The sequence below is a fragment of the Magnolia sinica genome, chromosome 13 (assembly GCF_029962835.1).
Source record: "Magnolia sinica isolate HGM2019 chromosome 13, MsV1, whole genome shotgun sequence".
NCBI classification, from domain to species: Eukaryota; Viridiplantae; Streptophyta; class Magnoliopsida; order Magnoliales; family Magnoliaceae; genus Magnolia; species Magnolia sinica.
In genome coordinates this window covers 49,172,574-49,185,662 of record NC_080585.1, presented here as the reverse complement: position 1 = coordinate 49,185,662, position 13,089 = coordinate 49,172,574, and the positions used below count along the sequence as shown (strand labels likewise).

General features: G+C 38.0%; 1 protein-coding gene across 2 annotated transcripts in view; it reads left to right on the top strand.

The window, feature by feature from the left end:
* Nucleotides 1-294: 294 nt before the first annotated feature.
* Nucleotides 295-13,089, top strand: part of LOC131223749 (uncharacterized) — a 31,710-nt gene continuing 18,915 nt past the window's right edge. Inside the window, exon 1 of one of the 2 annotated variants that reach the window (XM_058219250.1) lies at nucleotides 295-1,067. In XM_058219250.1, the coding sequence (XP_058075233.1) occupies nucleotides 873-1,067 (195 nt within the window). In that variant the 5' untranslated portion in view covers nucleotides 295-872. The remainder of the gene's footprint in view (nucleotides 1,068-13,089) is intronic. The other variant, XM_058219249.1, reaches the window with a different exon arrangement.

The window sequence follows — 13,089 nt, the reverse complement described above, 5'->3', positions numbered from 1 at the left end:
AATAGCTTCAAAGTAATAGAAAAAAAGAACTAAAGACTATTTTATATTACAATATTCAAATAAATGGTCACAATGATATAGATCGTTAAAAGAACTTCTGACGTACCTTATCATCCTTTCAGTGTGATTTTGATCAAATGGAGCCATGGATGAGAACGTTTCCACCCATGAAAATCCTACTATCTATAGAATATTGGGCGACGAATATCCTTACGCCATCCAGCGCGAAATATGTAAGTAGGCCATGGCCAGGTTTTGAAATTGAAAGCTGGTTGATCGGACGCCAAAACTCCATCAAATCCGACCTAAAATTCCCCCTCCCACCCTCTGCTCTTTTCAGGACACTCTTCCTTCAATTTCTCTCCCTCCTGTCTTGTCTTCTCCGAGAGAGAGAGAGAGAGATTTCTAGTGTTTGGGTTTTTTCTTTCGCTCTTTCCTCTTATCCGTCGATTCTAGGGTTTATAAAGCGGATTGGAGCTTGGAAGCTTGAAATTCACCTATGAAAATCTCATTTCCCCCATCGAGTTTCTAGGTTTTCGTTTTCTGTAAAGAGAGAGAGAGAGAGGGAGGTATAGATTTTTAGGATTTTTTGGTTCAATCCTCCGTTTTTTCTGCTTTTGGCCATTGTTGGGTTTATGAGGTGGATCGAGCTTGAAATTTTCTTCGTATGGAAAATTTATTTCCCCGTTGATTCTCTAGGGTTTCTCTTTAGAAAGAGATAGAGCGAGGTTTCTTTGTTTTTTTTCACTCTGTTGATCTTCCATCTTCCTCATTTGGCGATTTTAGGCTTCATTAGACGGATTTGAGCATCAGATTCAGTTATGAAATTAACGTTTACCTGTTAAATTTCTAGGGTTTTCGTTCCTTTTCAAATGGAGGGAAGGAACATTTCTGCTAGCCCTCGGCCTTCCTGCACGCGCCGGATCCTTGCGCGTAAGCGGCCACATGTCGAGCCTGCGTTTGGCAACAGCGTGAAGAAGCTCCAGAGGCGGGAGATATGTTCGAAGCGCGACCGAGCTTTCAGTATGAGCAATGCGCAGGAGCGGTTCAGGAATATATCGCTCCAGGTTAGTTGTTGGAACTTCTCAGTTCTTACTTGACTTCTTTGGGGCGTGTTTGGATGCAGAATCGCTTTACATTGTAATATTGCAGCATAGCGGAAATGAATGATTGTGATGCTTATCCAATTATAAACATCAGTTCACTTGGTAGCATTGCATTGTGTCTTCTTTTATGCTTTTCAATTGAATGCGATCACAATTGAGGACCAAACCAAATTTGGGCACCTTACAATTCTTGCAAACATACATCCAAGTGCAAGAAAAATCTCTCCAGTTAGGAAAAGAATGGTAGTCCTCCCAATATTATTAGTGGAATTATTTTGTTCATTTTACTTCTTAAAATAAATGTAACCTCAATTTGGGACTAACCAAATTTGTGGCATTTCACATTTACAGCAATCATACATTACAACTTCAATTCCTTTAATCCTTTTAGCTCTTGTTTTGTGCAAGGGCTAGTAAATTACAGTCTGAGTTTGCTATGCCGCAAGAGGGAAGTAGTAACTCTGTGAATTTCCACATTTTGGGTCCCACTGATGGAGCATAAGCTACAACACTTCCAAATTTTGTACTGTTGACATTTTCTTTCTGAATGTTGGCCTGATGGCCACTGAATGGATGTTGGGAAATATCCAATCAATGTGATTTTTGGCTCCACTCCTGTGGTGGCGCCATGATTTGGATGGTCTAGATTAGTGTACATGCATGCCATGTGGCATTTTTTTTGGGCTTGCCATGAGTCTGCAAGTACATCTTGGTGATTATGCAATCCAGTCATTTGATTTTTTAAATAGAACTCGGTTGCTCTTAAGAAATCTTTGTGGTTGAGAGTTTCTCCTGCAATAGTTGGGTGTTAGAACAAGTTTGCTCCTTAGTGAATTGTGGTTCCAAATTGAGGATTAATGCCTCAGTGGTTTAAGTGGATCATTCTTTATAGAAAGATGGAAGGAATACAAGTTTTGTGGGGAGAATTAAGCAACTAATTTGATAACTGTCATGTCTTGGTGCTTTGGAGCATCATGATCTAGCGGTCGAAAGTGAAGTTTATGTGTCATTAAAAAACCCTTCCTTTGACCATGTTGAACGTTAACAAACTGAATAAAGAATTAAAGATAGATTTAAACATCATTGAGAGGAAGTTGTTGTATTCCTTTGGGGAAGACTACTTGGAGGATGTGTGGTCCGTGGTCATTCCAATGGACCATTTCATATTCTTCTTGGAAGACCTTTGATATAGTATAGGAATGCCATTCATTTGAGAAGGATGGGAAAGTGTTCATAGTGAAGTTGATGCCTAAGAAGACCTAGTTGTCCATGAAGCTTTAAGAGGAAGAAGTACAAGAACAATCAGTGGGAAAACCAAGATCTCAATACTCTTATCTAGTGTTATGACATGGATTCTTTCTAGATATGCCCCATGGAATGAAAAAAAAAAACCTACTTGGGTAGAAATTGGAAATCGGTTATATTTGATTAGAGTAAAACTTTAACAGAGAAAATTCGAAGCATCTTGCTCCAATTGGATGAAGCGAAGGGGTCGTTTGGTATCATGGATTTTGGGCAATTAGGAATTGAAATCCATGAGTTCTAATTGAAATCATGTTTGGCACCCTCGATAGTCCTGGATTTTATTTCTAATTTGGATTTAAAATCCTTAAAAAAGCCCTTTTTAAAATTCAAGAGAAAAGTTGGGTGCAAAATTCTGGATTTTTAATCCTCTCCAATTGTCATAACTACTCTCTCCTCCTTTGTTTAAGGTGCATTTGGCAACATGGATTTGGATTTTGATCCAAGAATCAAAATCTTGGATTTTCAATCCATGAATTTTGCATTCTTTCAATTGAGTTTGCAATCTATATTTTCAACGTTGTGGAATTTAGAATATTTGCTTGGCAACTTGGATTTTGACATAGGACATGTGGAATTATTTTGTGTATATTCACAGGATAATGAATGTGATGAGATAAATGTTTCAAATATTCAAACATGACATGCATGTGCAACATGTAAGACAATCATTGTACTGAATGTATTATAATATAGCCTTGGTTAAAAAATAAGGTGATTCTAAGCATCCAGTGGCTCACAAAAGTGTGTTCACTAGTTTTATAATTGAACTAATACCTCAGATTTCTTTTTGGGTGGTTGTCAATTTATTTCTATGGTGTGGCCCATATAATGATTGCATAGGCTTGGTTTTTTGGAGCATCCTATCATCATGGTGTGAATGAAAGTGAAAATATCCAATTGTGTGAATGCGTGGTAATGCCTTGAAGTGGTTAGGAGACTGGTTATAACTATGGGAGCAGATTTGAGATTCAAGAGTTTGCACTTCAACTGTTCTCTTAGATTTTAAAGGAGGCCTTTTGAAGATTTCTAATCCATTTTGGATTTGAAATCTAAGATTTTGAAGGGTGCCAAACATGATTTAGATTAAAAATTTGGATTTCAATTCTTAAGTAACCAAAATTCATGATGCTAAATGATTGTTAAGCAAGGTATTTCATAATTGTAATGGTGGTTGTAACGGTCACCACTATTACTGTTATGATATAGGCACTAACGGCTGTTATGGCCTTCTCCCCCCTTTTTTTTTGAAAAAAAAAATTGTTTCGACATAGGCCATTTTTTTCTGTTATAGCCATTATGGCTCTGTAATGCATAAAAATTACTATCATTACCATTATTTTATGACTGTTACTTGACCATTTTTGAATACTTTTTCCCAAGGCATTCATACTCATTCACATCGTTGAATATTTTTACTTGCATTCACACTATGGTGATGGGATGCTCTAAAAATCAGGCATATACAATCATTATGTGGGCCGCACCATAGAAAAAAATTGACAACCACCCAAAAAGAAATTTGGGGGTTTGATTCAATTATGAAATTAGTGGGCTCACTTTTGTGGGCTACTTGATGCTTGAAATTGTTTTATTTTAGAGTTAAGACTATTTTATAATGGGTTTAGTGAAATGATTGTCTTATATATCGCGTACTACGTCATGATAGAATATTTGAGACGATTTTTCTTATCACATTTATTATCTTGTGAATATACACAATTATTGTAGGAATTCCTAAAGTCAAAATCTTATGTGCCAAGCATAAATTTTGAAATCTAGGTTGCAAAACACAAATGAAAATGCAGGGTTTAAAATGCATGCTGCTAAATGAGCTTAAAGGCTTTAGTAGCTCGAGAAGGAATCTTGGTGAATTTGGTATTGGGAGTTGTGGTAAAGGTATGAAACATGTTTAGTTTGCTTGCCTTATGAGGCATAGTTTAAAAATTCAAAAACTCGACTTGAGGTGGGGTTAGGTTGACTTGAAGACTTAAATTGAGTCTTACGTGATTTGACTTGATATTTAATAATTAGATTAAAATATTTGGATTAGTAATAGGTAGTTGCATTTATTAAAATAGGAAAATTAGGTATCAAAATCACATTTATTGCACTGTTTAAAGATGTTGCTTCTCACAAAAAGTCCAGGGTTCGAATCTCAACCATTGGCCTTTGCCCAATTTGTTTTGGAAAAAAATGGTCGATTGGGCGGGCGAGTGACTTGGCTTGAGTCGCATTGCATCGATCGAGTTGGTGGGAGGACTTGCCAAGTCCTCTAGAAACTCGGCTAAGTTACAATTATGGGTTGTTTGGATGCTTGTATTTTTAAGTTGTATAAATTGTAAATTGCTTACAAATAAGTGAAAAGCCGTAAGTGACTTACGACTTGTAACTCACTTATAGGTGAAATTTCTTGTCCAAACATGACCAGTGAGTGATTTGTAAACCCTTTACAACTAATAAAAGTTACATGCACCCAAACAACTCCTTAGAACCCTTAGAAGTGATTTTCTCACTAACCCGGCTTGAAATTTTATTTAGTTGAATTGATTCGGTCGATTTTTTATTTGAGTCAATGAGTTTTAGAACTCTGTTATGTGGTTTGTCTAGAATGGGTTTTTCCAACTCTGCCAAGTTAAAGATATATTAGGGGTTTTTACATTTGTTTGACTCCTTCAATGGCCCCTTTTTTATTTTTTATTTTTATATGTTGATTCCTTGGATTGCTCTCTTTTGTTTCTTTTGTTTTTCCTTTTGACTCCTTCACCGCCCCACCTTTAGTTGAAGTTGATTTCTATCTGACCATCATTTGGTTGCTAATTCTTCGATGACTCTTTGGTTGCTAATTGTACCTTGCGCCATAGAGAAAGTATGTAATGCAAAATATATCAAGGCCATGGTTGCTAATTGTACCTTGTGCCATAGAGAAGCAAGTTGTCTTCAAGCGGTTCGACTGGTGAATTCCCTAACAATTTTCTAGCCAAGTGCCACAGACTTGCTAACTCCTTAGCTCCAATGCTCGTGTGGCACTCATGTAATGTTTTGATGCGTACTTGTCGGCCCGCATGCAACTTGCACCATTAAGAAGTTAGTGAGAATGCAAGAGATTATTAAGGGAACACAAGGGAGAGTGAAGAGGAACTTTTAGTGCACTAGAGAAAACAAGGTTTACAATGCTTGAGTGATTTACAATTGAGGGGGTTGTAGTGCACTAGAGAAAACAAGGTTTACAATGCTTGAGTGATTTACAATTGAGGGGGTTGTTTGTCTTACATAGACTTAAGGGCCTGTTTGATGGGAGGGAAAAGAAAGGAAATGGAGAACTTCTCTTACGATGGGACATTTCACTATGTTTGCTTTGGAAAGAAAATAGAGGATTCCTAATACCATCATACACTTTTCCATAGTCAAATTCTAAAACAAAAGAAATGAAGTGAACTATGTGAGTGGAATATGAGATTTCCACTTGGTATTCAAACAACACCCTTAAAACTGAAAGTCATAGGAATCCATGATTGAGTAGTGCTATGGAAATCATCCTTGAGTAACTATTATACTTTTCTTTTCTTTTCTTTTCATCAAACATGCCTTAAGGGGATGTAACACTAAGATTGTGCGAAGTGGCACTCATCCAATGGCCTAGAAGACTCTGGATAGGTTTTAGAGAACTTCATGTAAATCTAGCCCTAGACAATCCTAGAGATTCTTAAAACTTTATAGGAATCTACTCCACTCTACCACCTCGTGTAATACTATACATTTATGTACAAGCGTCATGTGTACAAAGAAGGCTAAAATTTTGAATAGGCCTAGCCCGATGGCCTGGCCCAAAACAGTTCAAAATTTGGGTCGAGACCTACCCCAGGCCTAACCCGTTGACAACCCTATCTATGCTTGTGACATGAGGCAGGTCTCTCTATCCCTATCTAGTATTGGTATGTTGTATTCGTTGCTGTAATGATAGTGTCCTTTAATTTTTTTTTTCTTCTCCCATGTGATAAAAATTCCATCGTTGATGAAGAATGAAATAAAAATTAAAGAATGAAATAGAAACTTGTTTCTTTCCGTGATCTTCTCCTTGGAAGCAGTTTTTCCTTTGAGGATTGCATCCTTATACCGTCACATCTATAATACTCAAATGCCTAAAAGAACTAAAGTGCCTTAGATACCTTGAAAATGGTAAGGATAAAGGATCCACTATCCCTTTGATTGTTACTCTAGAACTGGGGTTTTGAACTCCGTACGCAACAAACCTGACTAGTGAAATCCATTAGGGAAATGTTTTAAAATGGTAGCAAAATTTAAAATAACCATTAGAAAATTTTAAATTGATTATACTCATTACTGGTGACCAATCTCTGTCGTGCAAATATCCTAAATTTTAATTTTGGTGGAACCTCACTATCTTTTCCTTATTGAAATTGGTGCACGTACCCTTAACATAGCCCCTTATAAACATAAATGGTAGGATCGTAAGATGTGGCTTGTATTACTAAAAGTATGTTAGTCTTACCTACCAATTTTTGATTAAGACATCATAATCAATGCATCATTTGGGCAATGTTGATCATTGAGTAGCATTGATGGTAAGCCAAAGGTATTCCGTAACGGTAACAGTGGGTGTAAAGGTCCCGATCGTTATTAATATGGGTAACGACCGTTATGCCCTTGTGACAGTTTCTTTTTTCTTTTTTCTTTTTTGTTTTTCTTTTCTTAAGAAATATGAAAAAATAGGGGAAAGATCCCATAAATTTAAAGGATTCCAAACGAGTACTTTTCTTAGTTTGAACATGTTTATGATGGTGTAACGATCCACTTTTTGGTGAGAATGCTGCCTCAACATGTCTGTTGATTTAGGAACTTGACAGGCATGGATTGGCTGCAAAAGTCAGTGTTTCATTACCTAAATATCTTTTATCAATGATTCAATATAAATAAGATAATATTAACATCAATGATGGATGTAATAACGATACCAAATTAATTATTTAAATTCATATAACCATGGACAATGTGTTATAAATACAAAATATTAGTTTTAGAAAATTAGAATTTATAGTTACATATACCATTTGTGTCATTCACACCACCAGCATCGGTCTAATACTCTAGTCACCACCAGAAAGAAAATCTTGCTGCTTTTGGTTGGCTTCCATGTTGTCGTCATATGGCTGTGGCTGCCGAATAAGCAACGCATATCCACCATAATAATCAGGTCTGGAGGGGAAGACCACATTAATAAATCTCGAGGATGACTAACCACGATCCTCATTGCCACTATGTATTTGCCGCATTGGAGTATGGGTAAGAATAAGTGCTAGACGATGACCTGTAGCCACCACCATACTACACCTCTACCCTTGGTATTGCTCGTACTGAGACTGAGAGTGAGGCTAGGACGATGTGTAGCTCGAATTCGAATCTGGATATTTGTATCTGTTGTATTGACCATAATATGGATTGCATCTTCGAACATGATTAGCATAACATGAATGTGCTTGAACAGGTTCCATATATTCTTAATGGCCATATGACTCATCATATCCATATCCATTAGCGGTTTGATGTCCTAGTGCTTCATCTCCCGCAGTGCCACTAGTGCCAGCCTCTCCATGTTGCCCCCTCATCGTACTCATGAGTTTGGCCTCTTTTAGTCCATCAATGCTAATTGGCCTCGTGATCTGTAGATGATTGCACAATGTCTTAAGCAACACCAGAAGCAAGTCTAGTAGGTGTATCATCATCATCATTACCGCATTCGTCTCGGTTTCTTCACTGCTACTTTCTTAGTCAAATCTTTGGTAGGTGGAGTCCTCTTTGGATCCAAGACAGCCGCGCAATGCTCTTGCTGCGCCGCACGTATTTCTGGATCGTTGACTTTGACTTCTTTATTGTCATATTCTACTTGTTTCTGCCTTTGTTCCAATCGATGTTTTAAATAGCGGTAGCGTGTTGTAGAGCATTCAACCCTCTATAGCATGTAGCATAAGCTACACGATACTTATATTTTTAATGAAAAAATATGATAAATTGTAAGAAAAAAATAAAACAAATACCTAAAAGGTGATTTATTTTTTCAAGTATAAGCATGTTTAAACAAGTTATTAATCATCATTTATCTAAAGTCAATTCACATACATAAACCAAATCAAATTATTATCACATCAACTGCTTTTTAAGCAAACTATAATTGAGAATGTCTAATTGAAACCACAAGTCACAAGTACGAAAAGAAATTAAAATCGCATAGGTTGAGAGAGTATTAAGTATAAAATACAAAATATAATTACCTTTGAAAAGATACAAAATATAATTACCATTTATTTAAAAAAAGGCGTAGCGTACGCTACATACTAATGTAGGGGCACACTCGGGGTGGGTGACCCATGTGATTTGGGGCCCACGGGGGAGGTCTCATGTTCGAGACTCCTCACCGGGGGTGATTAATGTGTATTTCACACCGGGCTCGAGTGGGGTAGCCTGTGGGATGCGGGGACACTCGGGGTGGGCGGCTCATGTGATTTGGGGCCCATGAAGGGGGTTTGGCTGAGGTCCTAACCCATGAGATATGGGGCGCCTGGGCTATGAGATAAAGGGATTGATTTACCATATTCTAACAGTTCGAGCTTTTAGAGCAAGTGGTTAATTGTCCTGCATCACATACGCTACAACCCCTTTAGTGTACGCTACAGGGGATTTACACTATTTGCTAATGCTATGTGGCGTCGTAGATACGCTACGCTATGGGCGCTATCCAACCAAGGTAGAAGTGAGTGCTCATCACAAATGTGGTTCATGCTTATTGGATAGAAGTTGTCTTCATCAACTAAATTCTTCGCGCTTTGCATTCCGCAACTGTAGCTTCATGTTGTTATGTATATAAACAAGTTGATCCAACGTTCGAGCAATAATATATTCCTATTCTTCGAATGAATGAGTGCAATGTAACTCTAGCTCCCCTTGCTATTAGAGGAAGAAGTTGTCAGCCCCAAAACTTCAATCCCAATTGTCTTAAGAGTCTCTTCCCTCTTCAAAGTGCTTCCACCAATTGGCTATATAGAAAAGAAAAACTTTAGTTAGTGAATTGTCAAATCCATTCTATATCACTCATGATACAATTTGTACAATAATAGTAATAAAATATTAGTTAATTACGTAGAGTTGTTTGATTGATTGCCCTTTGCACAAGTGCATCGGAGAAGTTGCCCTGGCGAAGTTCATGTATTTCCAACCGTGGACGATACGACAAAAGCCACAAAACATTTATACTATTAAATATTAGTTAATTACCCAGAGTTGTTTGATTGATTGCCCTTTGCACAAGTGCGTCGGAGAAGTTGCCCTGGCGAAGTTCATGTATTTCCAACCGTGGACGACACGACAAAAGCCACAAAACATTTATACTATTTAAAGTATGGAAAAGTAAAAACTTGTGTGGTGTACTTTGTTCAACGCCCTTATCTGTTTATCTAAGTCGGGCTTTAATCTTTTTATCACGTTCTTTAGCTCGATATGGACCTCATCATCCTTGACATATGTATGAGAATATCTATTTCTTAGATTTAAATAGTATCCTATATTATGATAATGAACTCAGTAATATTCAACTTTAGTTAACCATCGAAGATAGAGTGCATAATAACAAAGAGTTTACTTGTTGCATACCTGTTGCATGAAGATGGTAATGAAGGTCATTCATCCAACGCTTGCTGATTATTTTTCAATAATTTAAATAGTTTTACAACCCCGACGAATAGCAAGCTTCACCTTATCCATGACTTCGTAGAGGAAGCCCATGATAGGTATCTTGTCGAATTCGGCAAGATGAAGTGCTCTCATCAATCGTTCCATCACCTTGAAGATGCTTGCAACACTTGTCTAATATTTGTTGTTCCTGGTGATCATCACAACCTCAACTACTGTCCCCAATGTTTTCATCCCTATTTTGTTTTGAGCCAACCTCGTGAAGCGACCATCTTGCTCAAATCTTCCCAATGCTTGTACAAACTCTCAAGAGCTAAAGTTTGTTGCAAATCTAGTTGGCATAGGCCTAAGGAGCTCCCTCCCCTTCTTGGACCTCCTCATTCTGGCAACTAGTTGGCTGTGGTTGTAGGTGATTGTTGTCATTTCCCTTTTCAACAAATTTTCCGACATTCTTCTTATTTCCAATATCTTTTAAGATGAGGTGGATGCGGTGTGTGGTGCATGTTGACGAGAGCAAATGTGGGCTCTTCTCCATCAACTTTTCTGGTGTCGATTTGTAGTTTCTTTCATTGTTGGTCACAATCTGGACTACATTTTCCTCTCCAATCTAATCCCTACCCTATCCATTAGGATGAATATGTAATTTACATTTTGTGTTGCCTTTGATGCATCAATCGATATATGAAATGCTATTCCCAAGTGGGAGTACATGAAAGTGATCATGCTATGTTTGGTTGGGCTAGTCCAATCATCACATTTCACACATAATAGTTAATAGTGTATCCTCTAGTTCAAAGGTGCCTACATATGCCTTTACATCCCAATATTATACATTTGTCCATTTCTTCCCTATTGTCATGAGCCGTGGGTGCCTTCATTCCTCTGCTTGCCTTTGCTGTTGCATAAATCACCACTTGCGAGTAGGGGAGTTGGTAACATTGGGGGCTATGTTGCATGTATGAATAACTTAGTAGTTGCCCTACCAAGCTTCTCAACTATAGTTCTTGTTCATAGGAGGGTCTCTTTCCTAAGCAAAATTAGATTACATGAGTCTCCTGGGCCCTACCACATCGTCTTCCACACCAGGAACACGTGATGTCTATTTTCGGCTAAAGGCACACTATAAACCACCAAACATACTCCCACTTCCACTACTACAACTTGTGCTTGCCAACCCCGCGTCGGCGCTATTTATCTTTGCAAGTGGTGTGTGCACTCTCTCCTCGCCAATGTGACCTCTTGATTTGAATAATCACCGGACTCAACATTATCATCATTACCAATGCCCATGTAGTCAGGACTAAACACCTCTCCGGGCCGCATCAAGAGCATCTCTTTTTTTCTTCCACACTGCAGGTTTTTTTTTTTTTTTTTTCCTTTTTTGTTTCGACTTTTGTAAACTCTGTTGCATCATAATCATTATTTCTTTTGGCACGTTGTCGCACCTCGCAACTCATTCTTTTTTGTGTCCAATGTTACTTTACTCGCATGATTTTTCCAGTTATTACTCGGCCACAGTAGATGCACTTCATCATCTCATGCTTACCCCCACTCATTCTCTCTCAATGTTATTAACCAATATCACCACTTTCCCGTTTTGATGCGGGACGCATGCATGTGGATAAACAGTGAAGTGAGATCAATCAACAAATTAAATAAAATAATCAAAATAAAAAATCACACCAAAATCATCAAATATCTCAACAATCCAACATGAAACTATGAATAGTCTACGCCACAATCAAGAAACTATGCCATGCATGGTCATTGAATACTAGAAATTATGATCTAATGGATGTAAGAACACCCAAATAGCATTGGAATAAGTCTATTTCAAAAAGGAATGTCTATTACCACCTAGCGTTTGCTCGATTAGAATGTAGGCTAACCTAGGGTTTGAAGAATTGGGGGGAGAAGGTAAAATTAGGGTTTTAGACGGTTTAATTGGCTAAGGGATTTTGGGGCATCAGTATTACTTGAGGGGAATTAGGGATTCAAGTGGTTGGAGGTTTGAGCTTTTAGGTTAATTAGGGAAATTGCGATTATAGGGTTTGGGGATTTTGGAATTAGGGTTTAGGGTAGGGTTAGGGATGGAGAATCAATGGGTTTTGATGGGGGAAGCAAGGGAAAATCAAGGGTTTCAAGGGTTGTTTGTACGGTCAGCCTAGGGGCTTGCACATGTAGCCGCATGGTCACACGTGTGGGTTGTTGGCTAGGGTTTTGGGGTCCATAATGGTTGGGTTCAGTTGGGGTTGAAGTTGAATGATGAAAAGTTATAAAGATGATTTGGATGGTTTTGGATGGGAAGAAGAAAGATGAAGTTTTTGAGAAAATACCTCTTTGTGAATAGAAAGGAAGATGATTGATGGAAAGCCTTGCACCTCTATTGAATAGGGAATGGAGTCACACCACACCCAAGTTCCAAATTACATGCAATATTCTCCAAATCACATGAAGAAGAGAAAACCCAAAGTTCTTTTGTCAAAATGATGTTCTCCTCTTCATCTGGTAGACCCTGAATGGTGCTCTGATGTCCCCATCAACTATTAGAGACCACATTGGTGCAACTGTCACTATCAATGATGACATTGCAGTTTTTGCCACCACATGGCATAAGTGTGGAAAATTGAATTCTTGCGCCAATCACCACTTTCTACAATTTGGACCAAGGCGTGTCTAACAACTGCAAGTGGCGTGATCTCATCTCCTTCATCTCTAGGACTCGCCTAAGGTTCGTAGAGCTCTTCATCTTCAAATTCACGCTGCTCATCCTCAGCCATCTCGCCAATTACAAGTGCCTTGCCTGGCTCTCTGGTGGGGCATTGTTGAGTGAAGTGGCCATACTCTTCTCTAACTCACTACTATTAAAAGTTTAGAAGTTAAAAAAATGTATGAGTTACACTATAGAAATTACAATACAACCTAAAATCCCAATCCCCAAACTATTCTACAAAAGTACTAGTTACACATTATAAAT